Source organism: Cetorhinus maximus, chromosome 1, assembly GCF_964194155.1.
Source record: "Cetorhinus maximus chromosome 1, sCetMax3.hap1.1, whole genome shotgun sequence".
NCBI lineage: Eukaryota > Metazoa > Chordata > Chondrichthyes > Lamniformes > Cetorhinidae > Cetorhinus > Cetorhinus maximus.
Genome location: NC_135879.1, coordinates 85,697,581 through 85,724,187, shown reverse-complemented (window position 1 = coordinate 85,724,187; position 26,607 = coordinate 85,697,581). Strand labels below are relative to the sequence as shown.

The 26,607-nt window shown below is 42.5% G+C and overlaps 1 protein-coding gene across 3 annotated transcripts in view; it reads right to left on the bottom strand.

Moving 5' to 3' along the window:
- Positions 1–22,003, bottom strand: part of LOC144681530 (synaptopodin-2-like) — a 156,017-nt gene extending 134,014 nt beyond the window's left edge. The window contains exon 1 of one of the 3 annotated variants that reach the window (XM_078543189.1): positions 21,686–22,003. In XM_078543189.1, coding sequence (XP_078399315.1) covers positions 21,686–21,790 — 105 coding nt within the window. In that variant the 5' untranslated portion in view covers positions 21,791–22,003. The remainder of the gene's footprint in view (positions 1–21,685) is intronic. The other 2 variants (XM_078543197.1, XM_078543180.1) reach the window with 2 other exon arrangements.
- Positions 22,004–26,607: the final 4,604 nt, after the last annotated feature.

Below are 26,607 nucleotides of genomic sequence, written 5' to 3'. Positions count from 1 at the left end.
TTGTTTGCTTGTATTTCTTCTCACCTTTCACCTTCAAGCTGGGTAAAATAAGTTGAAATAGCAATTACACTTTTTTTATTCGTTCTTGGGATGTGGCTTCACGGTCTGGGCCAGCACCTATTGCCCATCTCTAATTGCTCTTGAGAAGGTGGTAGTGAGCTAGCTTCTCAAACTGCTGCAGTCCATGTGGTGTAGGTACACCCACAATGCTGTTAGGGAGGGAGTTCCAGGATTTTGACCCAGCGACGGTGAAAGAACGGCGATATATTTCCAAGTCAGGTTGGTGAGTGGCTTGGAGGGGAACTTCCAGGTTGTAGTGTTACCATCTATCTGCTGCCCTTGTCCTTCTCAATGGTAGTGGTTGTGGGTTTGGAAGGTGAATTCATTGCTGAATCCCCCCATTGTCAACATCCTAGGGGTTACCATTGACCAACAACTGAACTGTATTAGCCATATAAATATTGTGGCTACAAGAACAGGTCAGAGGCTAGGAATCCTGCAGTGAGTAACTCACTTCCTGACTCCCCAAAGCCTGTCCATCATCTACAAGGCACAAGTCAGGAGTGTGATAGAATATTGTTCATTTGCCTGGTTGATTGCAGCTCCAACAACACTCAAGAAGCTTGAAACCGTCCAAGACAAAGCAGCCCGCTTGATCGGCACCCCATCCACAAACATTCACTCCCTCCACCAACACACAGTGGCAGCAGTGCATACCATCTACAGAATGCACTGCAGGAACTAACTAACCCTCTTTAGATAGCACCTTCCAAACCCATGACCACTACCATCTAGAGGGACAAGGGCAGCAGATAGATGGGAACACCACCACCTGGACCTTCCCCTCTAAGCCACTCACCAATCTGACTTGGAAATATATCGCCGTTCCTTCACTGTCGCTGGGTCAAAATTCTGGAACTCCCTCCCTAACAGCACTGTGGATGTACCTACGCTACATAGACTGCAGCGGTTCGAGCAGGCACCATCTTTTCAAGGGCAATTAGGAACGGGCAATAAATGTTGATCTAGTCAGCGACGCCCACATTCCATGACGAATAATAAAAGGTGTAATTGCTATTTCAACTTACCTTACCCAGCATGAAGGTGAAAGATGAGAAGAAATACAGACAAACTAAAGAAATAGAAATTGTTAAACTAAAATTCTGATAGCTCAGAATGGTACAAAGACACTGGTAAGGTGCTATTGCTGTTGATGTACAGGTTTAATGTTTTCTTTCAGTCAACTGTAAATCCAATATTTGCCACCAAATCCTTCCTCATTTTCCAAATTTGGATATCATATAATAATCCTTTTGCCCAAAGGAGATAAAATTGAAATCAAACTGCCATCTTTATGGAAAGGATTTGAGACTTGTATATGATGGAGCAAAGTCTAGGGAGCACTTTCTGCCTTGGTGTATCTACAGAAGCAGGTCCCTTTCTATAAGATGTTATGATTTAATCTATTTAGCTATTTAATTTTCAAAAACATGTATTCAATAAGACTCTTACAATGTAAATCATTATTAAAGAAATAATTTACATTTATATCACGCTTTTCAAAATCTCAGGCCGTCCCAAAGTACTTTATAGCCACTGAAATACTTTTGAATTGTAGTAATGTAGGAAAAAACAGATATGGATAGGTTTAGTGAGAGGGAAAAAAATCTGGCAGATGGAGTATAATGTGGGAAAATGTGAAGTTGTTCACTTTGGCAGGAAGAATAAAAAAGCAGTGTATTACTTAAACAAGAATGACTGCAGCATTCTGAGGTGCAGAGGGATCTAGGTGTTCTAACACATGAGTCACAAAAAGTTAGTATGCAGGTACAGCAAGTGATTAAGAAGGCTAATGGAATGCTATTCTTTATTATGAGAGGAATTGAATATAAAAGTAAGGATGTTATGCTTCAGTTATACAGGGCATTGGTGAGACCACATCTCGAATACTGTGTGCAGTTTTGGTCTCCTTATTTAAGGAAGGATGTAAGTGCAATGGAGGCAGTTCAGAGGAGGTTTGCTGGATTGATATCTGGAATGAGTGGGCTGTCTTATAAGGATAGGTTGGACAGCTGGGCTTGTTCCATTGGAGTTTAGAAGCGTGAGGGGTGACTTAGTTGAAGTATATAAGGTCCTGAATGCTCTTGACAAGGTGGATATGAAAAGGATGTTTCCTCTTGTGGGTGAGTCCAGAACTAGGGGGCACTGTTTTAAAATTAGGTGTTGCCCTTTTAGGACAGAGATGAGGAGAATTTTTTTCTCTCAGACGGTTGTGTAACTTTGGAACTCTGCCTCAGAAGGCGGTACAAGAGTGGTCACTGAATATTTTTATGGCAGAAGTAGATAGATTCTTGTTAGGCAAGGGAATCAAAAGCTATCGGGGTAGTTGGGAACGTGGAATTTGAAACACAAACAGATCAGCTATGACCTTATTGATTGGTGGAATAGGCTCAAGGGGCCGAATGGCTTACTTCTGCTTCTATTTTGTATGTTCGTACGTGACAGCTAATTTGCCCACAACAAGGTCCCACAAACAACAATACAATAATGACCAGGTAATCTGTTTTAGCGATGTTAACTGAGGGACAAATATTGGCCAAGTCATCAGGGAGAACTCGCCTGCTCTTCTTCAAAACTGTGCCATGGGATTTTTTATGTCTACTTAGGAGGATAGGCAGGGAATTGGTTTAATGTCACCAGAAAAGTACTCCCTCTGATTGGGTCTGCAGCATCAGGAGTCCCTCATAGCACAGCAGGCACGGAAGTAGCCAGTTAGGAGGTCACCTCCTGAAAGGTTGTGCCTGTGGGTGCACTGTCGACATGAGCAGGCTCAAAATCCCCATATGTGCCTGATGTCAGTGTTCCAATGCCACCAAAAAATCCAACCCATTGCTGCATTTAGTACGAATTACACTCCTCATGAACTCAACATGCAGATGCTGTTGGAGTTCTTAATAAACTGACTTTGCTAAAGTACAGGGAAATTGATTGAATCTTTAAGAAACACAAACTTTTTCAGTAGAAACACGATGAAAGTTCAGTTCGCAAGTTGTTAAATTCACTCACAGGCCATTAAACCTATTAGATTCTTCTTTAAGTGCATTTAACCCATGACCTGTATCTGTTACTCCTCCTGCCACCCCCCACCCCCCCATCCCTTTGTATTGGTTGGTTCAATCAAGAGACTTGTTTACCTTCCCTTTTCTGTTCTCGATCTCTCCGTGAAACATTAATCAGTCTTCTCTTTTCAACTGCTGATGGACTTACTTTGTATTGCAAATTTTTTTTATTACTGACTAGCTTCACGTTGGTTTTATAACTAGTCCAATGGGAGAATTTTACAGAGTTCCTTGGTCATTATGCCTGCCACTTTTGATGAACACCAGCTTCACAAGGGTCTCATGATAGGTTGAAAAATGGTTGAAATCTGCAGCTGGACTCTCCACCCATATTAAGCCTAGAAGTGGAGCTTGTTGTGGCAGGGGGCCAGTATGCAAGGTGGGTATTGCATGTGAAAAGTAAAAGATATATGACCATTTACTTTCAAGTAGCCATATGGGGACAAAAATAGAGGCTGTATCAAGATTTTATAAACACTACTTTAAAACTAGAATTTTACAAGGGGTTTAATGAAGGCTTAATTAAACAACACATTGGTTGCCAAAAGAAAAATGCAAATCAAATAAATATAGAATCTGTGGCTGAGGAGCTAAGGACTGCACTAATCAAAAATTCTGTTTGATAGCAGTTGAGGTGGATGGACCTTTGCATGAGACAAGTTTGACAACATTGCTCTGTCTGGCACTTCAGGGCACCCTTCCTACAACCCTGCCGTCCCCCCCCCCCCCCCCCCACCACCACCCCGGCTCCCCCACCCAGAGAATTGCATTGAAACCTGGCTGGCAGAAGGTACACTTTGTAAAGCACTGCATACTACATGCAAGTCTGGGAACAGACAGCAAAGAAGAAAGCAAACATTAAGATAGCTGCCGCCCATTAGTACAATTTTCCAAGTATTTTTGTCCAAGGATGCATGCCACAAAGTGTTGCTAGGTAGCCTGTTGCTTTGTTACTGCTGTTTTCCCTCTTCCTCTTCTTCCCAGTGTACTTTGGGAAATGCAGCAATTGGGCAGTAGCATGTATGATTCCTGGTCAGGAGCAAAGGAGATAACCTATAGGCTGTGCCATATGACATATCAGCCATTTGTTCCATACATCTGTGGGCAGGTGTATGATAGTGACTGATTGTGCGGAATGATACCCATAGAAAGGAAGGAGGAAAAGTGTGTCAAGAATCATGCCTGCCACTGACTGTACTATTCATGTGGTTTCCAGAACAGAAGAGGAACTAGGTCCAAGGCATGTAGTTATTTTCTAGGTGGGGAACTGCCACCACCCCAGCTCAGGACTCTTCAACTAGAGGAACATCCCAAAGTGCTTTAAACCCACTTAAAATGTGAAACCTCTCCCAACCCAAGAAACTTTGGTGATAACAGTGGCACAGGTCTAGAGAAGGTTCATCTTGGCACTTAAGCTGAGATGTGCCATCTCATGAATATTTGGACCCATATGGTTATTTTTTTTAGATCAAATTGTTCCTTTCTATCCCATTAAATTGGGACTTTAACCAACTGCCCTATGATGCCCTTTTGTACCAGAAGAAAATATCACTGATCATGAGTACTAACCAAATATTGGGAATGTAAGTGGAGCTGCTAGTGGCTCTAATCATGCTAAATACAGACATAATTAGACTCCCCCCACAGAATGAGCGTGAATGAATAACATGAGCATAAAGCTCATAAGGAGATCACTGTACGATAAATTTGCACTGGGGGCCAGTCAAAATGAGGTGGTTACACAACTTTCCAGTCCCCACGGACACAGATGTGCTAGGTAGAAAATTGCTAGATAAAATGTGTGGTTTAATTTGATACATATCACAGAGTTGATAGGGATTTTCCATGAATATGATCATGAAATTTGATCTCTGCAGTCTCAAAAAGAATATGAGAAGATTTTTCAGGATAAAAGCTGTTAATAGTGATCCGACTTTGTGGAACTTGTAAAAGCTAATGAAAGGCATGAATCTTGTAAATGTTGGCGTTTACAAGGACTTGGGTGTACACTACAAGGAACACGGAAAGTTAGCATGCAGGTACAACAAGCAATTGGGAGACAAATGGCATCTTGACTTTTATTGCAAAGGATTGGAGTACAAGAGTAAGGATTCTATACTGCTTTCGTGAGACCACACCTCGACTACTGTGCAGAGTTTTAGTCTCCATGTCTAAGGAAGGATATATTTATCTTGCAGGCGGTACAGCAAAGGTTCACGAGATTGATTCCTGGGGTAAGAGAGTGTCTATGATGAGATGTTGAGTAAATTGGACATATATTCTCTGGAGTTTATAAGGATGAGAGGTGATCCCATTAGAATATACATGACTCTGAAGGGGCTTGAAAGGGTAGACACTGAGATGTTGTTTCCCTTGGCTGAGAAATCTAGAACACAGTCTCAGGATAATGGGTCAATTATTTAAGACTGAGATGAGGAGAAATTTCTTCATCCATAGGGTTGTGAATCTTTGGAATTCTATACACTAGAAGGTTGTGAATGCTTCATCATGGAATATATTTAAGGCCCAGAGAGACAGATTTTTGGTCTCTCAAAGGATATGGAGGTGGGAAAGTGGAATTGAGGCTGAAGATCAGCCATGATCATATTGAATGGCAGAGCAGGTCAATAGGCTGTATAGTCTATTTTTGCTCATATTTCTTAGGTTATGTTCTTATGTACTATTCCATAGTTCATTTCTCTTTCCCATTGCAGAACAGAAAGATACAACAAAGTCACTGATGAAATTCTGACAAAATATTGGCTTGAATTTTACCTTTGGAAAGCGGGCGCGATCAGCGGGCCCTGGAGCGGCTGGGAAACAGACCGCCGACCTCAATCAGCCCCCGGCTGCGATTTCACGCTGGCTGGCCAATTAACAGCCAGCCAGTATGAAACACGTGCTGAAAAGCCAGGTGGGGGTGGGAAGAGGGTGGGCGATGACGTCACTGCGGGTGCAGGTGAGCACTGCGAGAGAGCCCCCTGAAAGCAGACAGCTGCCTCAGGGAGCTGCAGACCTTCAAATGATGAAATAAAGGTTTAAAAAGCTGTAAAAAATGTCCATGCACTACAATCAAGCACCTGAAAATATGCCTCATAAAAATGCTGTACACATATTTATTTTAATTTTATTTCATAATGGAGATTTCTTCCCGCTCTTGTATGAGGTTTGTTGAAAAATTTAAAGGCCACCTGGCTGATTTGCCCATCCGCCAACTGTAAAGTTGGACATGCCATGAAAAATCTGAGAAAATTGCGCCGTTAATGGGCTTAGTTGCCTGTTTAATTATCAGCAGGCACTCGAGTGAAATATCATGCGAGCGTGCGATGACATCAGGTGCTCGCCCGACATCATCGCGCACGATTTTACCCCTGATTGGGTCCGGTGAGCACCACCTGCAGGACATAAAATTTTGCCTAATAACTCTGTTTCCCTCTTTACTGTTGCTGCCAGGCCTGCTGCATATTTCCAGCATTATGAACATACGAGCATGAGAATTTGGAGCAGGAGTAGGCCATTGGGTACCTCGAGCTTTCTCTGCCATTTGATAAGATCATGGCTGATCTGATTGTGGCCTCAACTCCACTTTCCTGTCTAACCCCCTATAATCTTTGATTCCCTTGTCAATCAAAAATTAAATAGGCTAACTCAGCCTGAAAAATATTCATTGACCCTGCCTCCACTGTTTTCTGCGGATGAGAATTCCAAAGACTGACAACAATCAAAAAAAAAAATTCTCCTCATCTCGTTCTTATCGGCAGGACAGGCCCAGCAGAGATGGGGCACAGTGGTATACAGTCGGGAGGGAGTTGCCCTGGGAGTCCTCAACATCTACTCTGGAACCCATGAAGTCTCATGGCATCAGGTCAAACATGGGCAAGGAAACCTCCTGCTGATTACCACATACCGCCCTCCCTCAGCTGATGAATCAGTACTCCTCCACGTTAAACACCACTTGGAGGAAGCATTGAGGGTGGCAAGGGCATAGAATGTACTCTGGGTGGGGGACTTCAATGTCCATCACCAAGAGCAGCTCGGTAGCACCACTACTGACCGAGCTGGCCGAGCCCTAAATGACATAGCTCCTAAAGCGGGTCTGTGGCAGGTGGTGAGGGAACCAACAAGAGGGAAAAACGTACTATATCTTATCCTCACCAATCTGTCTGCTGCAGATTCATCTATCCATGACAGTATCAGTAGGAGGGACAGCCACACAGTCATTGTGGACACGAAGTCCCGCCTTCACATTGAGGATACCCTCCATCGTGTCGTGGCACTACCACTGTGCTAAATGGGATAGATTTCGAACAGATCTAGCAACTCAAGACTGGGCATCCATGAGGCACTGTGGGCCATCAGCAGCAACAAAATCGTACTCGAACACAATCTGTAACTTCATGGCCTGGCATTTCCCCCACCCTACCATTACCATCAAACCAGGGGATTAACCCTGGTTCAATGAAGAGTGCAGGAGCAACACCAGGCATACATAAAAATGAGGTGTCAACCTGGTGAAGCTATAACACAGGACTACTTGCATGCCGAACAGCATAAGCAGCAAGTGATAGAAAGGGCTAAGCAATCCCACAACCAATGAATCAGATCAAAGCTCTGCAGTCCTGCCACATCCAGTCGTGAATGGTGGTGGACAATTAAACAACTCACTGGTGGGGGAGGTTCCACAAATATTCCATCCTCAATGATGGAGGAGCCCAGCACATCAGTGCAAAAGATAAGGCATTTACTACAACCTTCAGCCAGAAGTCCCGAGTTGCTGATCCATCTCAGCCTCCTCCGGAGGTCCCCAGCATCACAGAGGTCCGTCTTCAGCCAATTTGATTCACTCCACATGATATCAAGAAATGGCTGAAGGCATTGGATACTGCAAAGGCTATGTGCTCTGACAACATTCCGGCAATAGTACTAAAGACTTGTGCTCCAGCACTTGCTGTGCCCCTAGCCAAGCTATTCCAGTACAGCTACAACACCGGCATCTACCCAGCTATGTGGAAAATTGCCCAGGTATGTCCTGTCCACAAAAAGCAGTACAAATCCACCCGGCCAATTACCGCCCCATCAGCCTACTCTCGATCATCAGTAAAATGATGGAAGGGGTCATCAACAGTGCTATCAAGCAGCACTTGCTTATAAATAACCTGCTCACTGATGCTCAGTTTGGGTTCCACCAGGGCCACTCGGCTTCTGACCTCAATGCAGCCTTGGTTCAAACATGGACAAAACTGCTGAACTCTCGAGGTGAGGTGAGTGACTGCCCTTGACATCAAAACAGCATTTGACTGAGAGGAGCCCTAGCAAAACTGAAGTCAATGGGAATCAGGGGAAAACTTTCCGCTGGTTGGAATCATACCTAGCACAAAGGAAGATGGTTGTGGTTGTTGGAGGTCAGTCATCTCAGCTCCAGGACATCACTGCAGGAGTTCCTCAGGGTAGTGTCCTCGGCCCAACCATCTTCATTTGATTCATCATTGACCTTCCTTCCACCATAAGGTCAGAAGTGGGAATGTTCATTGATGATTGCACAATGTTCAGCACCATTCGTGACTCCTCAGGTACTGAAGCAGTCCACATCCAAATGCAGCAAGACCTAGACAATATCCAGGTTTGGGCTGACAAGTGACAAGTAACATTCACGCCACACAAGTGCCAGGCAATGACCATCTCCAAAAAGAGAAAATCCATCCATCGCCCGTTGCTGTTCAATGGCATTACCATTACTGAATCCCCCAACAACAACATCCTGGGGGTTACCATTGACCAGAAACTGAACTGGAATAGCCATAAAAATATTGTGGCTACAAGAGCAGGTCAGAGGCTAGGAATCTTGCACTGAATAACTCACCTCCTGACTCCCCAAAGTCTGTCCACCATCTACAAGGCACATGTCAGGTGTGTGTTGGAATACTCCTCACTTGCCTGGATGAGTGCAGCTCCCATAACACTCAAGAAGCTTGACACCGTCAGTTCAAAGCAGTCCGCTTGATTGGCACCACATTCACAAACATTCAATCCCCCCACCAGCAACGCACAGTAGCAGCAGTGTGTACCATCTACAAGATGCATTGCAGGAATTCACCAAGGCTCCTTCGACAGCACCTTCCAAACCCATGACCACTATCATCTAGAAGGACAAGAGCAGCAGATAGATGGGAACACCACCACCTGGAAATTTCCCTCCAAGTCACTTCCCATGCTGACCTGGAAATATATCACCGTTCCTTCACTGTCACTGGGTCAAAATCTTGGAACTCCCTTCCTAACACCACTGTGGGTGTACCTACACCACATGGACTGCAGCAGTTCAAGAAGGCAGCTCACCACCACCTTCTCAAGGGCAACTAGGGACGGGCAATAAATGCTGGCCCAGCCAGCGAAGCCCACATCCCATGAATAAGTTAAAAAAACAACTTTGATCCCCTTGCCTAACAAGAATATATCTATTTCTGCCTTGAAAATATTCAATGACCCTGCCTTCACTGCCTTCTGAGGCAGAGAATTCCAAAGTCATACAACCCTCTGAGAGAAAAAAATTCTCCTCATCTCTGTCCTAAAGAGGCAATGCCTAATTTTGAACAGTGTCCGCTAGTCCTGGACTCGCCCAGATGAGGAAACATCCTTTCCACGTCCACCTTGTCACGGCCGTTCAGGATCTTGTATACTTCAATCAAATCACCCCTCACTCTTCTAATCTCCAGTGAAAACAAGCCCAGTCTGTCCAACCTTTCCTCATAAGACAACCCGCTCTTGCCAGGTATCAATCTAGTAAACCTCCTCTGAACTGTCTCCAACACATTTACATCCTTCCTTAAATAAGGAGACCAAAACAACACACAGCATTTGAGATGTGGTCTCACCAATGCCCTGTATAACTGGAGCATAACATCCTTACTTTTATGTTCAATTCCTCTTGTAATAAAGGATAGCATTCCATTAGCCTTCTTAATGACTTGCTGTACCAGCAAAGTAACTTTTTTTGACTTATGCACTAGAACACCTAGATCCCTCTGCACCTCAGAATGCTGCAGTTGTTCTCTGTTTAAGTAATACTCTGCATTTTTATTCATGTACCAGGACATCAAGAACCCTCTGTACTGCAAAGTTCTGCAATCTGTCTCCATTTAAATAGCTTACTCCTTTTCTATTCTTCCTTCCAAAGTGAACAACTTCTCACATTCTACTTCACCTGCCAATTTTTTGCCCATTCACTTAACCCACCTAAAACTCTTTGCAGATTCTCTATGTCCTCCTCACAATTTACTTTCCTACCTACCTCTGTGTCATCAGCAAGTTTAGCAATCATACATTGGGTCCCTTCATCCAAGTCATTAATATAGATTGTAAATAGTTGAGACCTGAGCACTGATTCCTGTGGCACCCCATTAGTTACAGTTTGCCAACCCAAAAATGACCCATTTAATCCCTACTCTGCTTCCTGTTAGCTAACCAATCCTCCACTCATGATAATACATTACTGCTACACCATGAACTCTTATTTTCTGTAGTAATCTTTTGGAAATCCAAGTACACCACATCTACAGGTTCCCCTTTATCCATGTTACCTGTTACTTTCTCAAAGAATTTTAATAAATTAGTGAGACATGATTTCCCTTTTATAAAACAACATTGACTGTCTGATTACATTAATATTTTCTAAGTGTCCTACTATAACATCCTTAATAATAGATTCTAGTATTTTCTGTATGGCAGATGTTAGGCTAACTAGCCTGTAGTCACCTGCTTTCTGTCTCCATCCTTTCTTGAATAGAGGGGTTACATTTACTGTTTTCTAATCTGGTACGAATTTCCAGAATCTCAGAAATTTTGGAAAATTACAACCAGTGCATCTAGTATCTTCATGGCCAATTCCTTTAGGGTATTACTATAATACAAAGTGGCACATTGGATCCAAAATTGGTTGAGAGGCAGGAAGCAGAGGGTGATGGTGGAGGAATGTTTCTGTGACTAGAAGTCTGATTCCAGTGGGGTTACGCAGGGCTTGGTGCTGGGGCCCTTACTGTTTGTGGTGTACATAAATGATTAGGACTTAAATGTAAGGGGTATGATCAAGAAGTTTGCAGATTACATGAAAATTGGTAGGGTGGTAAATAGTTAGGAGGATAGCCGTAAACTGCAGGAGGATATCAATGGACTGGTCAGGTGGGCAGAGCAGTGGCAAATGGAATTCAACCCGGAAAAGTGTGAGGTAATGCACTTGAGGAGGGCTAACAAGGCAAAGGATTACGATGAATGGTAGAACCCTTGAAAGTACTGAAGATCAGAGGGACCTTGATGTACATATCCATAGATCCCTGAAGGTAGCAGGGCAAGTAGATAAGGTGGCTAAGAAGGCATATGGATATTTGCTTTTATTAGCTGAGGCATAGAATACAAGAGCAGGGAAGTTATGCTGGGACTATATAAAATGCTAGTTAGGCCACAACTGGAGTACTGCGTGCAGTTCTGGTTACCACATTATAGGAAGGATGTGATTACACTGGAGAGGGTGCAGAGGAGATTTACCAGGATGCTGCCTGGGGTGGAGGTTCTGAGCTATGAGGAAAGATTGGACAGGCTGGGGTTGTTTTCCTTGGAGCAACAATGGTTGAGAGGAGACCTGACAGAGGTGTATAAGATGATGAGGGGCATAGATAGGGTGGATAGGAAGACACTTTTTCCAATAGTAGAGGGGTCATTAACCAGGGGGGCATAGATTTAAGGTAAGAGCTAGAAGGATACGAGGGGAGTTGAGGAGAAATTTTTTCACCCAGAGGTTGGTCAGGGTCTGGAACTCACTGCCTGAAAGGGTGGTTGAATCAGAAACTCTCAAAACATTTAAGAAGCATTTAGATATTTACTTGCATTGCCATAGCCTCCAGGGCTATGGGCCAAGCGCTGGAAAATGGGATTAGTGTCGTCAGATCTTTGTTGACCAGTGTGGGCAAGATGGGCTGAATGGCCTCCTTCTGTGCTGTAGATGTCTATGAGTCTCTCTCCTTTAGAACCTCATCATCCGTGCCTCAGATACAATGGTGAATAATCTTCCCTCTACCAATAGCACTGGCGGCACAAATCACTCAGAGAGTCCAACTTAACTGGAGGCTCAGCTTTCCTCACATTTGGTTTTTCTGTACATTTTGCACAATTATCCACTCATAGTGTTGCCATCTGAAGTGCCATTCAATGCTCAAAAGATATTTGCCCTAATTCGTATCTTAATGCATACATTCTATATAATGAGTTTGGAGGTATAATTATCTTACCCAGCAGACAAGAGATGCTTATAATGCTAACACCTTCACAAGTTTCTAACTTTATGAACAGACTTAACAGCTAACACGCTAAACCTCTTTTTTTTTCTCTTTAAATGGCTGTTGTAGTTACAATTTTCCAGTTGTTGTGCTGGCAAATAGTTGTTGCTAAAAAGCCCATCAACACCCCCACATGCCTTTGCTGTCCAACTTGACCTGTTTTCTCAAAGCATGCTGGTGAACGGTATTGGATTTCTTTAATCTCACTCTCTCCTAATGCAGTGCTGTAGTCCCTTTCTAACTCACATCCTTTTCTCCCCAATACCTGACACTGTCCTTCTGCAGTGTTGGAAGGAAACCTCCACACTGTTGTGGGTGAATGATGCAAATCTTGGAGAAAGTGGTCTGATATGAAGGTGTGATATAGTTGACAGTGATTTGCTAGATCCAGAGGTGTTCTCTGTCATATCCAATCCATCACTGAGTCTCCTTCAATCTGAAATCTGCATTTGAAATGATCATGTCCAGATTTACAATTAATCTTTAACTCTGTGCATCCATTCACTGGATGCGAGAGGATGCTCATCACCTACCCCTGTCCCTTCCAGAAAGTGGAAAGTAATGCCATAACAGGTTAAAGTTTTCTGGTTATATTTACTTATGAATTGAAAAAATTAAGAAGGCAGGGAAGTACAGAATGGCAATAAAAAGAGGCATATCCCCCAAAGATCTAAAATACCTTTTCCTTGAATGTGGGAGTGAAAATTGTCTTCGCCAGTAGAGTAAACAGGGCACATAGTGAATTAGCAGCCGGTGTTACACTACGCCTGACTTCCTTTTCCATTGAAGTCAGTGAAGAAGAAAATTGTGTACAGTGTAAAACTGACTGCTGAGGGGCGAGCCTGTCATGTGCAACTGGTGAAGATCAATATCACCCCCAATGTTTCTTCAAATGTGATAAGTGCAGGGATTTTTGGGTGAAACACCTTGTCAGACTTTTGGTAGACCTTCAAGAAGAGATGCTGTAGATAGATAGTAGGAATTGCAGTTCACCCAGAGTTCAGATATCTTGGCAAACATGAAGCCATGATTTATACCATGGAATGTCTTTTCTGTTACTACCATTCCCTCAGCATAAACAAACAGATGGACTGAGAGTCTACTGGATCTTACACCTTATAAGGTGATCTATTGGTGTCTGGATTCTCATCATTTTCTCTCTAGATTTGCCTTAATGGCTCAATAATGAGAGAGATTAGAACAGTCAGTGTCTCCATCTGTCAATCCAGTGACAGCATTGTTATGAACTGTTCCAATCATGAAGGAAATTTTGTCTTCATTAATTTCTGAACAAAATCACTTAAAATAACAAGAAAATACATTTATGAATCATTGGCCCGACATTGACAGGAAATGCATGTTGTTGGCACCCACGGGTGACCAGCAGGCTTTCTCTCCTAATTTTAAGGGCAGCAGCCAGTAAGTAGCTGCTGCTGGGGTTTCTGCCCTATTCAGGATTGCAGTCTGTCCCCAAGAGTCCAAGCACAGGGCTGGCAACTCAGGAACCTCAGCAGCACCCCCAGGAGCAGTGGCCCTTGCTGAGGTAGGCTTAACTGGCAGCCTCCTCATGTGATGGGAATCAATCCACCATCAGCAAACTGCTGATGGCATGGTAAAATGACCTTTAGTAAGGCCTTCACATATTTAAATTGGCTGCCCACCTCCTTGGGGTGGTCAATAGTCCGACCCCGCCGTTGGTAAAATTCCCCTACAGCAGGACATGGTCAGGAAGTCATTCCGCATGGCTTCCCGTGATTCTACCGGCTACCCCCTGCCTCCATTCCCACCTCCTGGAAGTTGGTAAAATTCTGCCCAGTTGTTTCCAATTGACTGCATGCAGTGGGTTACATCCAACACTGCCATAAAGCAATGAAATGGTCCCAAAGTCATAGATGGCTGAAGCCATTTTCAAATCAAATTACTCCAAATGTCTGATATCATATAAAATAAAACATAGCAATTTTCACGTTAGTCACAATGAGGCCTAAATCTATGCTTCGGAGAATACTGGGATTATACATTGTTGAGTTCAGCCTAAGGAAGGAGATGGACATGAGGCCTACAATGCAGAACTTATTTTTGTGGAAGCCACACAAAAGCTTCATCCTGCAAGTACTGTATTAAGGTGGAGGAATTCCTTTCTCACCGTGGGTGGAATTGCCTCCACTTTACAGATTGTCAGGCATCGAGACCATTTGCGGACCCCGACCTCGTTCATGTTAGAGGTGCACCCCGTGGTGTGATCCAACAGAAGCTGGCCAATTAATGATGATGTGTGGGATACAGATGTAGGAGGCCCAATGGAGCACCCGCAGCACTGGACGGGCTGCAGCCCAACTGGGAGATCTGGGCACTGCTGAGGCAGATAGTAAGTGTGAGGGCATCTCAATGTGGAAGCGCTGTTAAAAGGTTTCAGTTTGATTAATAAAAATGATAGACCACAGCTGCTATGGCCATCAGTGTAGAGGGGTTATCCATCTACAAGAATGCTTCTGACCCTCGAATCTCCTGCTGTGAGGCCAGCTCTGGTGCACTGCTGGGTTCCTGATGCAGTACAGGACCCACAAGCCCTCTGCATGATTGCTTTGCTGTAAATAATTTAAGGTTAATTGGCCTTTTACATACCTTAATTGGCTGCCTCCATGGGCAGTGGACCTGACACGCCTTGGTCCGAATTTCCAAATCCCTTGCCTACAAAACTGTGTCCTGGGGGCTGGGGAAGCTGTGGTCAGTCTATCACAGGATACAATGGCCAGAATTTTTCACTCATCAGGCGGGCATGCGCTGACCCAAACGAGTGTAAAATGACATGCGATGACCTCAGGTGAGCATCCTGACGTCATCGTGCACTCGCGCGATACTTCAGTTGGCTGGCATGCGCGGGATTCAGCAGTGTGCCAGCTGACAATTAAAAGGCCTATTAATGCCATTAAAGTAATAATTAAGCTCAATTTTTTGCTGCCTGTCCAACCTTCCGGTTGAAGGGCAGGCGAAAAGGTCAAGCGGCCTTTGGATTTTTTAGGAAACCTCATCTATGGACGGGATGAAGTTTCCAACAGCAATAAAAATGAAATAAAAATGTTTAAATTTCATTCATAACATGTCCCTGCTCTTGTGACAGAGTCACGTGAGGGGGCATGTTTTTTAACATTTTAAAATTATTTTTATTTTTTTAAATCTTCCGCTCCCTGAGTCAGCTCTGTGCCTCAGGGAGCTTTTCCTGCGTGCATGTGCAAAGTGCCCAGCTTCCCCTCCTCCCCCCACCCCCACCCCCCACACAGGCAGCGTTTCGTGCTGGGCGGGCCTTAATTGGCCCGTCAGTGTGAAATCACGGTCTCAGCCCGATGACAGGTAGCGGTCGGCTTCGTGATCGCTCCTGCTGAGCCCGCCTGACAAGGGCAAAATTCTGCCCAACGTCTTCTCTCTCTTGCTATCTTTCTCGCTCACTGATATTTGGCACTCTGCCATTTTGATGCTTTGGTCTCCAGCTGAAATCTGTATTGTCAGACCTGTGTGCTCTTTTTTTTTATAGTTATAGTTCCTCTTATGCCTTAGTGTTTGCCTTATTCTCTCCCTTAAATTCCCATGTTTGCAGTATTGCTGTGCCAACAATACAGGCCTTGTTAATCAGGCTTGATTAAGAAAACAGAACTAAAAAAAATTTGAAAAAGAAATAAAACACTATCATTGAAAACTGGTGACTAAATGAGGTAGATTTTCAACTGCACTGTCTTGGGAAATTGATGTTCCTCTGGCTGAAAGAAGAGGAAAGAGAGCTAGGACATCAGGTTTCCTCTTTATTGGTGTCCTGCTGGAATTCCCTTGGGCTTTCCCAGTGATATTAGTGGGCCTGTTTCTGTTGTAGATGCAGGCCAAACATTCTCATTTTAATAAGGTGTGAGAGGAAGTTCTCAGTCCTTTGCCTCCTTTTGTTCTGACTATAACCATTGGCTGTGCAGCGAAGGGAACCTGGTATAAGGGTCTTCAAGATTCCCATAGAATAAGAAGTAATCGAGAGATTGTTGTGAGTCCCTACATATATAGGAAGCGCCTGTTTCCTGGGAGTGTGCTGGTCTGGCCTGACCTGGCTGCGACAGGAAAATCACAACTTTCTCTTTGATGACAGAACCACCCATGCTGCAGCTTCTGTGAACTGTTTTGGGATTTAAAATACCCCGATCAGGATACAATAATTAAAGGGCTTAACGGTTTCTGTAGCATTTCTGAGGGAAGTGGGAGAACCTCTGCAGAAATTCATCTCCTTAATGTAACCTCCATCACTTGTCGGGGATATGAGTCAGGAAGAACAGGTCAGTTTTAAAGAGAACTGTGTAGGGAAGGGAATCCAGAAATACCCTGTACCAAATGGCTATGCCAAGTAAGCGTGTCATTAGCTGTTTCCTTTCAACCTGTTACAACTGAACTGTTGTCTATGCAAGTCGACAAGACAATCTAACATTTCTGTGATGAACATACAAGAGCAAGTGCCCCTGATATGCCTTTATTTGTTTTCTAATGTTTCCACACATTTCTTCCTGTATCTCCTTTCCACTGTTTGATTATCTATAATAAACCTACTATAGAGTTATACTTCCCTTCTTTTTCCTAATGTCAACCAAATGGATTCAGTTTTGCAGCATCCCTTATATAGCCCTGGGGGAAAATTTCTACAGGGCTCTGTCAATATCTTGCCATAACTATGAAAGACAATCAGCAGAAAGCCTGTTTTAAGATGTCAGCACCATGGGGTTACCATCTGTTGAAGTTGGAGGTCAGGAGTCACATTCATAAAAAGCACTTTTTAAGGGATAGGGAAGTATTTCCATGTTTTGATCGACCAACAGTTTTTCTTAAAGAGGAGATTCCAGTTGAAATTTCTAATTACAGCATAGCTCTCAGAAGGGGCAAAAAAATGGGACTCATTTGGTCCCGTTTTTTGATTGTGAAACGGACAAAAAAGGTGCAATTACATAAGGCAATACTGAGTCTGCGGGGCAGCTGAAATCTATTCAATGCCATATTATTGGTGGTGATATTCAGGCATCCCTGGCAGCCACCTCTTAACCTTTGCACATGCTAATTGTTATGGTCATGAGGGAGACAGGCACCAGCTGAAATAGGTACCTATTTCCTCCTACCACCTGTCTGTAAGCAGATGGTGTTTTGAATTTCCTTTTCAAAATACGTGGTGGCATGTTTTCCCGATCCCTCAGTTTTTGTGACCCAATTTATTAATCATCCACAGCAAACTCCAGTTCGGATTAATTCAGAAGGTTGGTTTATTTTCACAATCAAAACCCGGGGAAGGACTGATTCAGCTGGTGCTGATACCGCAAGATGATGTAGGTACGCAGAGGCTGAGTTAGTTCTATATGCGATGGTAGGTAATCTTCCAGCATACACAGGCTTGATGAGCAGGCTGCTATTCTGCCCGGAGGGAGTTGCTTCTTGGTGCCTCACTAGTTGGATGTTAAAACAGCATGCTGACTCTTTCTCAGTTCTCAAAAACATACTGAGATTTCAAAATGGTCACTTGAGTCATGTCATCTTCCTTCTCCTTAATGACCTCAAAAGGGATGTTTATCCAGTGCCTGGAACAGGCTTTGATTTCAGGACTGATTATGTCCTAGTTATTAGTTGTTGAAATAGGTACCACCCATATTGAGGATCTGGTGTTGGGAAGCTATTGTCTAGGCAGACTCATTGACTCTGCTAGCAAGGTGAACTTAACAGAAGCAAGTTAAGTCTCTTTGGTTCCCTTTTGAAATGGGCCTGGTCAGTCCCATGTGTGATATATGGACCTGGGACCATGGCAGATGGTGAAATCTGAATTCAATAAAAAAATGTGGAATTAAAAGCCTAATAATGACCATGAAACCATTGTCAATCCTTGTAAAAATCCATCTGGTTCACCATTGTCTTTTAGGGAAGGAAATTTGCCGTCCTTACCCGCTCTGGCCTACATGTGACTCCAGGCCTTCAGCAATGTTGTTGACTCTTAAATGCCGCCTGAAATGGCCTAGCAAGCCACTCAGTTGCATCAAACTGCTAAAATGTCTGTAAGGAATGGAACCGGTCAGACCACCCGGCATTGAGCTAGGCACTGGAAACGATAATGGCAAACTCAGGCCTGCCGACCCTGCAAAGTCCCCCTTCCTAACATCTTGGGACTTGTGCTAAAATTGAGAGAACTGTAATCAGCAGGAGGTTTCCTTGCCCATGTTTGACCTGATGCCATGAGACTTCATGGGGTCTGGAGTCAATGTTGAGGACTCCTAGCATCTCCTTCCCTACTGTATACCATTGTGCCACCACCTCTGCTGGGTCTGTATTGCCGGTGGGACAGGACATACCCAGGGATGGTAATGGTGTTGTCTGGGACATTGTCCGAAAGGTATGAATCCGTGGGTATGACTATGTCAGGCTATTACTTGACTAGTCTGTGGGACAGCTCTCCCAATTTTAGCACAAGCCCCCAGATGTTAGTAAGGAGGACTTTGCAGGTTGACAGGCTGAGTTTGCCCTTGTTGTTTCCGGTGCCTGAGTTGATGCCAAGTGGTCCATCCAGTTTCATTCCTTTTAGGCTTTGTAGCAGTTTGATACAACTGAGTGGCTTCCTAGGCCATTTCAGAGGGAATTTAAGAGTCAACCACAGTAGGATCTGCAGTCACATGTAGGCCAGACCAGGTAAGGACAGCAAATTTCCTTCCTGCCCCTAAAGCAAATTAGTGAACCACATGGGTTTTTACAACAATTAGGCAATTGCTTACTGGTTATCATTAGACTTGTAATTCCTGATTTTTATTGAATTCGAATTCCACCAGCTGTCATGGTCAGATTCAAACCCGGGTCCCCAGACAATTACCCTGGGTCTGTAGTTTAGTGTCTAACCTAGTAACTAATCTAGTGACAACACCGGTACGCCACCACCTCTCCCCCATAACCCCCCCCACCCCCAATAATTATTTAATCACAATGATGGGAACTATTTATAAAAAATGACAATGAATTGTGACAAATATCACAAAGTTTCCAGCCTTGAGAAGGATGGAGAAAAATTCTGATCCTTACAAGGCGTACAGAAATCCCAACATAAGGCTGAGAGGCAGATTTATCAGATACCGGGCTAATATTTCTTTGCACCTCAACTGGTACAATATTGAAATAGTATGAGAATATACTTTTGAGGGTCTTGTGCTCTGTACCTAACTTCAACTTGGGTAACTGCATCCAAATTCAACTAGAAAGTATATATTTTTTTGTAAAATGTATAGAATAAATGGCCTATTAATAATTAGAATAGCTTTTACAGTCGGCAAACATTTTTAAAATATCCTGCATAAATGCTTACAGTTGAATCATTTGTCTAACACCTCACACAATTACTTATAAGGTCAAAGTTTTGATGAGAATGTATTTGGCAAAGCAGTTTTCTAGTTTGGGGCATTATGAAGTATTATGTGTCACTTTCGTCATGGTGATGTGTGTGTAAATGTGTGTAAATGAGACAATGGTGTATTTGAATTATGTGTTTTAATGTGTTTAACACTGCACTTATAAACATTTATAAAATTACCAACCAAATACATTCTGATGAAGATGGTGATATTTACATTCTTTCTTTTACTTTTCTCCCAGTTTTGTAAATTGAAAGTTGTTTTGAAGAGTACTAAACCCTGCTGTGCACTCATGAAGTTCTCGTTATACAATAATATAGCCCAGACATCTGGTTTAATTGGTCTCTCACTCTGCAGGGTTTTTTAAATTTTGCAACTGCACAGAAGATTCACTAGGTGTCAGACTTTCTGAACTGTTCTTCGGTTCTCACTTTCTCGACTGTGTAGTTTGGTCATTATTTCCAATTTTTTTTCATTACTAGTTAGTCTATTAAACCAGATTTCTTATAAAAAAGACAATGATGCCTTATTTATCACACTGGCATTGAATAATAAGAGTTCATGATTAAATCTAAAGTAACACTTATAGGCTACAAAATTAAAATAAGATATTTATTAATGTTTCCTCCTGATTTAACAGTAATTCAAGCACAAAAGATAGCTTAAAGATAGAAATACTAGAATTTCAAGTTCTTTATTAACAAATTGTAAAGCATAAAGCATTTCACTATACTTTATCTCATACAAAAGCAACGGAGTAAAACATGTACAACAGCACCAATAATCATGCTGGGTTAAAATCAAGTAAATTTTCATTTTTATGATTGTATCTTTCAAATAATGGACAAGCACACAGTACAGCAAACCATATGTTTTACATGACTGGTACTGTTCAAGCCTGGCAAGAACAGGAATTTTCAAAAAAAATTATAAATTAATATAGTAAAATATTATTTATCAATAATATAGCACTTCAAATCTTAAATACAATCCAATAGAAACAGCCATTTAGTGCATTATTTTTTGACCATCTGTGATGCATTATCTTATAGGGTAGATTAAGTTTTGCACAGTATTCTGCTGCCACTTGTGAACGGAAAGTTTACTCTTAAGTAAAAGTTTAAATATAGACTAATGAACATAAATACTACTCCCGCCCTCTTGAATGCAGGAATTTTCCCCTGAAGTTGAATTATGTGCTGTCAATTAATGTCCGGTAATACTTTTCATGCTACTTAACTGGTGTGGTTTAATCAAAAGCAGATCCCTGCAGTTGCCCAGTGTAAGATTCAATATTCATTCACCTACAGTAAAAAATAAAAGAACAACCCGCAGACTATAATCTCTTCTACAATCAGATGTAACAGGAAGTTCCTTTAGGATTATAGCTGATAATACTATTTTCATCTCACAGTTAACTTTTAGGAGTAATCTACTTTCATTGTTTCAGTGCAAGAGAATTCTTTCTGAGATGAAGTAAGATAATTTTACCATGGTCACTATCAGACTTTCATGATCAGTTGCCTTATCGGAAGAATTTTGAAATATATGATTTTGTGTTCACTACCAGGATTCAGGATCAGATCATCATTGAATGCTGAAAAGTGGCTCACAGTTGCATTTTGAAAGCCTTTGCAAAAAAAAACTTCCAAAAGAATAATACATAATTTATTTTCATTCTGTGAATCCCATAGATTTTAAGAAGAGCAAATGATAAATGTACACAGTCTTAAAATTATTAACTAATTCCAGCAACTATATTGAAGGCATTCCAGGACGTTACTTTGAAATATTCTGCCTTTGGTGAACATGGTGTGCATCTCAATTAAATTGTTCTGCTTACCTTTGAGACCTGTAAAGGCTGCTTGTGCTCTTTGCCACCTTGCAGTCTGAATCCCCAGGGTGCTCCACCACCGATTGTGACACACACATAATCCCCAATTCCCATGGAGGTGAATTTGTATAGAGCTTCCTCTCTGTGGAACTGGTGAAATTCTAAGATGGAGTGTGGGTCAGACTGAAACTGCTTTCTAGTTAGGAGATACAACTCAGTTTGTCTGAGAAAGGCAGTCACTCAACACAGTTAGCAACCACTTACAGCACCACAGTACAATGTACGTCAGAGGCAGCAGCTCAGCCCCATCCAAACAAAGTTATCCAGAGAGCTGAGCACACAAGAGACACACTGCAAAAAGACTAGTGACTAGCTCAAGATAAACAAGAAGAAATGTAAGAGGAAAAAACAGACAGCAGTTACTATTTCCAAACTGAGAGCGGCTGCTATTCCAAAACAGAGGGCAGGCAGCCCTGCCTATTCTAAATTAAACTCCTCCCACCTCATGAAAACACAAAAAGCAGTTCAACTGGGAAAGTATCCAGAAAGTAACACAGCAAACTGATACTAGGGAAATTCAGAAATCTTAATAATCAGCACAACAGAACATATGAAGACTGCACAGGGAGAAAAACAAGCTGAATATTCTTCTGCAAGGAATTGTAATCTGCAGCAATTTGAAAACCATGGTTAGCTACAAAAATATATTGAGAGGTATTGGTTGGGACTGCTATTGTTTGGAGAGTTCTTCCCTTACGTGGAATGTCAGATTAGTCAAATCTAGCTGAGTCGCAACCTTTTTATGAATGTCAAATCAAACCCCCTGATAGGTAAATGCCCCTGTTTATTGTGTTATCACGTACTGGCGTAAGCCACTAAGAATTCTGATTTATGCTGAGCTCGTTGATCTTAGCAGCAACAAGAACATTACAACTGACCTCAGGCCCTCTCGGCTAGAGAACAGAAAAAAATAGCCAAATTAGCCTGCAGCTAATCCCTAATTCAGTGATCCCTGCTGGAAAACAGGCATGCCGGTCATTGTGTAAGAACAACAGCCCAGATGTGATGCCCTCTCAGTTAAATAGCCTGATAACTCTCACAATCTAGGCTTATGAAGAATGACCAATTGCTTGAGGTATCTAATGGCAGGGGGCACCTGTGAAAATGTATGCTGGTACAGGCAACACCTTCAAGTAAAGAGAAAGGGAGAAAAGGAAGAAGATCAAATCAATTGAAGAGCTGTCTGATGATAATAAAGCACTTGCAGAAGAATCCTAGAGCTCTGTGGCTTCTAAGCAGAATACTGAAACATTAACTTTGTATTGCTACAAAAAAAACACTCAAAATCAGTATAAAACAACTCTTGTGTGTATGAAAACTGGGAGCATTGTTTTGAGTTAGAAAAGATGAAACAAAGAAAAGCAAGAATTTACAAGCCTGCTTTCTGCAAAGTCAGTACAAAATGGATAAGCGAAATTATCTGGCATTCATTCTGTCCAGGGACATTCACTTGCCAAACTGACTCATATCCTAAATACAAAAATGGATCAGACAGTCAAGTTAGTACTAAACATGGACAGCAAATCTGCAGTGATTGAATTCTAGGTATGGAAAATAGTTCAGAGTGTGTCATTGCTGGAGGACTGTAAAGTTATTTGTAAATTGTGAGAATCTTGAATAGAAGGAGGATGAAAGGTGAAAACATAATTTTTTTTCATGTGATTAACTTCCCAAGAATGATGGCCTGGATAACTCTTCATTAAACCCTGAGAAAGAGAAAGACCAATGGCTATATTTCCCACAGACTGGACTGAACATGTTTTTCCAGTCAGTTACAGAGATTGTTACAGGAAGGAAGAAAGAAGTGGAAAAGATCATTTAGGTCACTGACCGGTACATTCCCCATATCAAAATAGAGGGGAAATATTTTAATAGCTGAAATAAGGCAAGGATCCCTAAATTATAAAGGGCACAAAATAAAGGCCTTTAAGGATAACTCTATGAATCTGTGGTGCCTGAGGGTTTTTTGTTGGAGGGAAATAAAAAGCTCAGTGAATTAAACACTGCATATCCTTTACTTTACCTTACAAAGCTTTAAATCAATAAAGAACAATGAAACCTAACAGATCACAATTTCCTGATATTTTACAATGTGCAAGCAACATGGGCAGTAGGGTGGAAAGTAGATATTATTGATCAAAGGTAATAGCAAATATAGAGTTCTCAGCAGATCAAGTGGCATATTTGACTATTGCTCAGAGTTGATTTTATTTATTCATTCCTTCTCCAATTTTGTTTCATTTTTTTCCTCACTCCTCTTTTTCTAAAGGCAAGTAGGACATCTGGCTTTCTGCTATCTCACCTAAATGTTTATTATGAGTAAGCTGGGGGAGTTGAGTAGTGGTGGATTCAAGCTAAACTCTGCCCACATTTAGTATCCACAAATGTACTTGGAGCTGAGAGTAAAATGAATTGTAGTATCCTGCTGTCTCTATGGTTAATAATTCCTGACCCAGCATAGATCAGATAATGAGCTTTGTCTGGTTTGCATGGCTCATTGACCTCACGTAGTCTATTCACACACTAAATGACTTTAGTTTAACAAGCTCGCTAATCCTAACACTAATACGAATGGATGGAATCTCAGATTTTTTCCTCATTTTCCTGGTCATTATTGCTATTTGTGGGATCTTGCTGTGCACAGATTGGCTGCTGCATTTCCCGACGTTACAGCTGTTGCTGCACTTCACCAAGTACTTCATTGGCTGTAAAACAGTTTTGGACATCCTGACGTCATGAAAGGGGCTACATCAATGTAAGTTCTTTTAAACATTCTGCTGTTGCACGCAATAAAATCATAAATGTAAAGATGATTAAGTGAGATTGATGAAAAGTTGATGTGTCCATCGACTTGAAATCTCCCAAATCTTCAAATTTTTGTCAAACAAAATGCACACCTAATCCTGTGCAGCTTTGACAGTTCTTCTGTGGGTTTCCTTTGAATTTTTATAAGTCTAAACACACACAAGAATATGGGAGCATTGGAATTCTTTTGCAATTTTGATATCTAGTAATTAAATGCATCCTGTTAAAACCAATGATGGAGCATTTTTTCAGCAAGATTACACCCTTTTTTTGAACAATCATACTTGACTTTAACTACTAAAAAATGTTTTTTTCATTCTCGGGAACAATTGTTAAGTTTTATGTCAAAGGGCGAAATCATCTGTGCCCCGCTGGAGTCGGGCGTTTTCAGTGGCATGAGCGGACAATATGGCAAGAAGGCCAAAAATCAGTTTCACAACGTCGCAAAACCACTTCGCTATCGTCCACTCCGCCCCACGTTTCCCACCATCAGAATTCAGGAACCTCATTGTAATACATCTGCATATCATTATAATCCCAGCCTGCCGGAATCATATCCCGCCCCCCCACATCCACCGACATCGGCGTGATTGCCCATCAACGTGTTTTACAATGCATACTAAAGGCGTGTACTTGGCAGGCTACACTTACAGGGAAACTCGGAGATATGTACACAGTAATGTTGTGGTGCGCTCTCCTGGGTCGCCTGTCGGATTTCAAGGTTGAGGCATGTTGTGTGGGGCAAGGGCTGCCCTGTGGTTGAGGCACGTTGTTGCGGGGGCATATAAAGCTGTGGCTCAGTTCATAGCACCCTCGCCTTTGAATCAGAGGGTTGTGGGTTCATGTCCCACTCCCAGAAACCAAGAACTGTGATTGTATTCAAAAGAGTTGCAATCTGTGACTGTTGATAACTCGAAAGAGTATAAAGAGACGTTGTTGCGGGGGGGCTCAGCTGTGGCTCAGTTCATAGCACCCTCGCCTTTGAGTCAGAAGGTAGTGGGTTCATGTCCCACTCCTGGAAAAAAAAAGTCAAGAACTGTGAATGTACTCAGAGTTACATAGTTGTTGGGAAAGATTTATTCCAGACCACACAGCTCAATACTCCACGTTGTTGCGGGGGGGGCTGCCCTGCATTTGAGGCATGTTTTTGGGGAGGAAGCAAGGGCTGCCCTGCAGTTGAAGGTAGCCCACAAGCACGTGCGGGGTGGGGGTGGTGGACGAGGGAAGTGGCCATGCATTATCGAAACCTTGCACAAAGTGATCATTCCTCTGCAGCTGAGACAGTTCAGGCACAGCCACATTGATATTGGAACAAAAACAAAAATAGCTGGAAAAACTCAGCAGGTCTGACAGCATCTGCGGAGAGGAATACAGTTAACGTTTCGAGTCCATATGACTCTTCATCAGAACTAAGGAAAAAGTTATTTTTAATATTTTTATTATTTTTTTCCTTAGTTCTGTTGAAGAGTCATACGGACTTGAAACATTAACTGTATTCCTCTCCGTAGATGCTGTCAGACCTGCTGAGTTTTTCCAGCTATTTTTGTTTTTGTTTCAGATTTCCAGCATCCGCAGTATTTTGCTTTTATCTTATTGATATGATTGGAGTTGAGCCTCTCGCTTCTCTGCCCATTCAAGCAACGCAGAGGCATCAAAGTGCTCCAGAGCTTTTCATCCCTCGGGCACAGGCTACAAGGTAATGAGTATTTTAGTGGACTGCAGAACAGTTGGGCAACTGGGCACGTTGTACAATCTCCTTGCTAAAGCTGGCCATGGAGCAGTCACTGGTGGAGGCGCTCACAGTCCCTTGCAATGTCATCATCCCAGTTTGGACCAATCTCCCTCATGGTTCAAGCTAACAGTGCAGTTTTGCAGCCCGGGTTAGGAGAATGCCTGCGCCTGAGCTGAGAGCACAGAATAGAGTCGAATGGGCAAAGCTGCCGCCAATCGGTCAGGTGGAGTAGGGCGGAGGTGGGTGGGGCTACGGCAGCCACGCAGTGTATTAATCTCTGGCCATCCAAGTGGTGGCCATCATTGTCCAGGAAGCGTTAAGAAGTCTTCACACT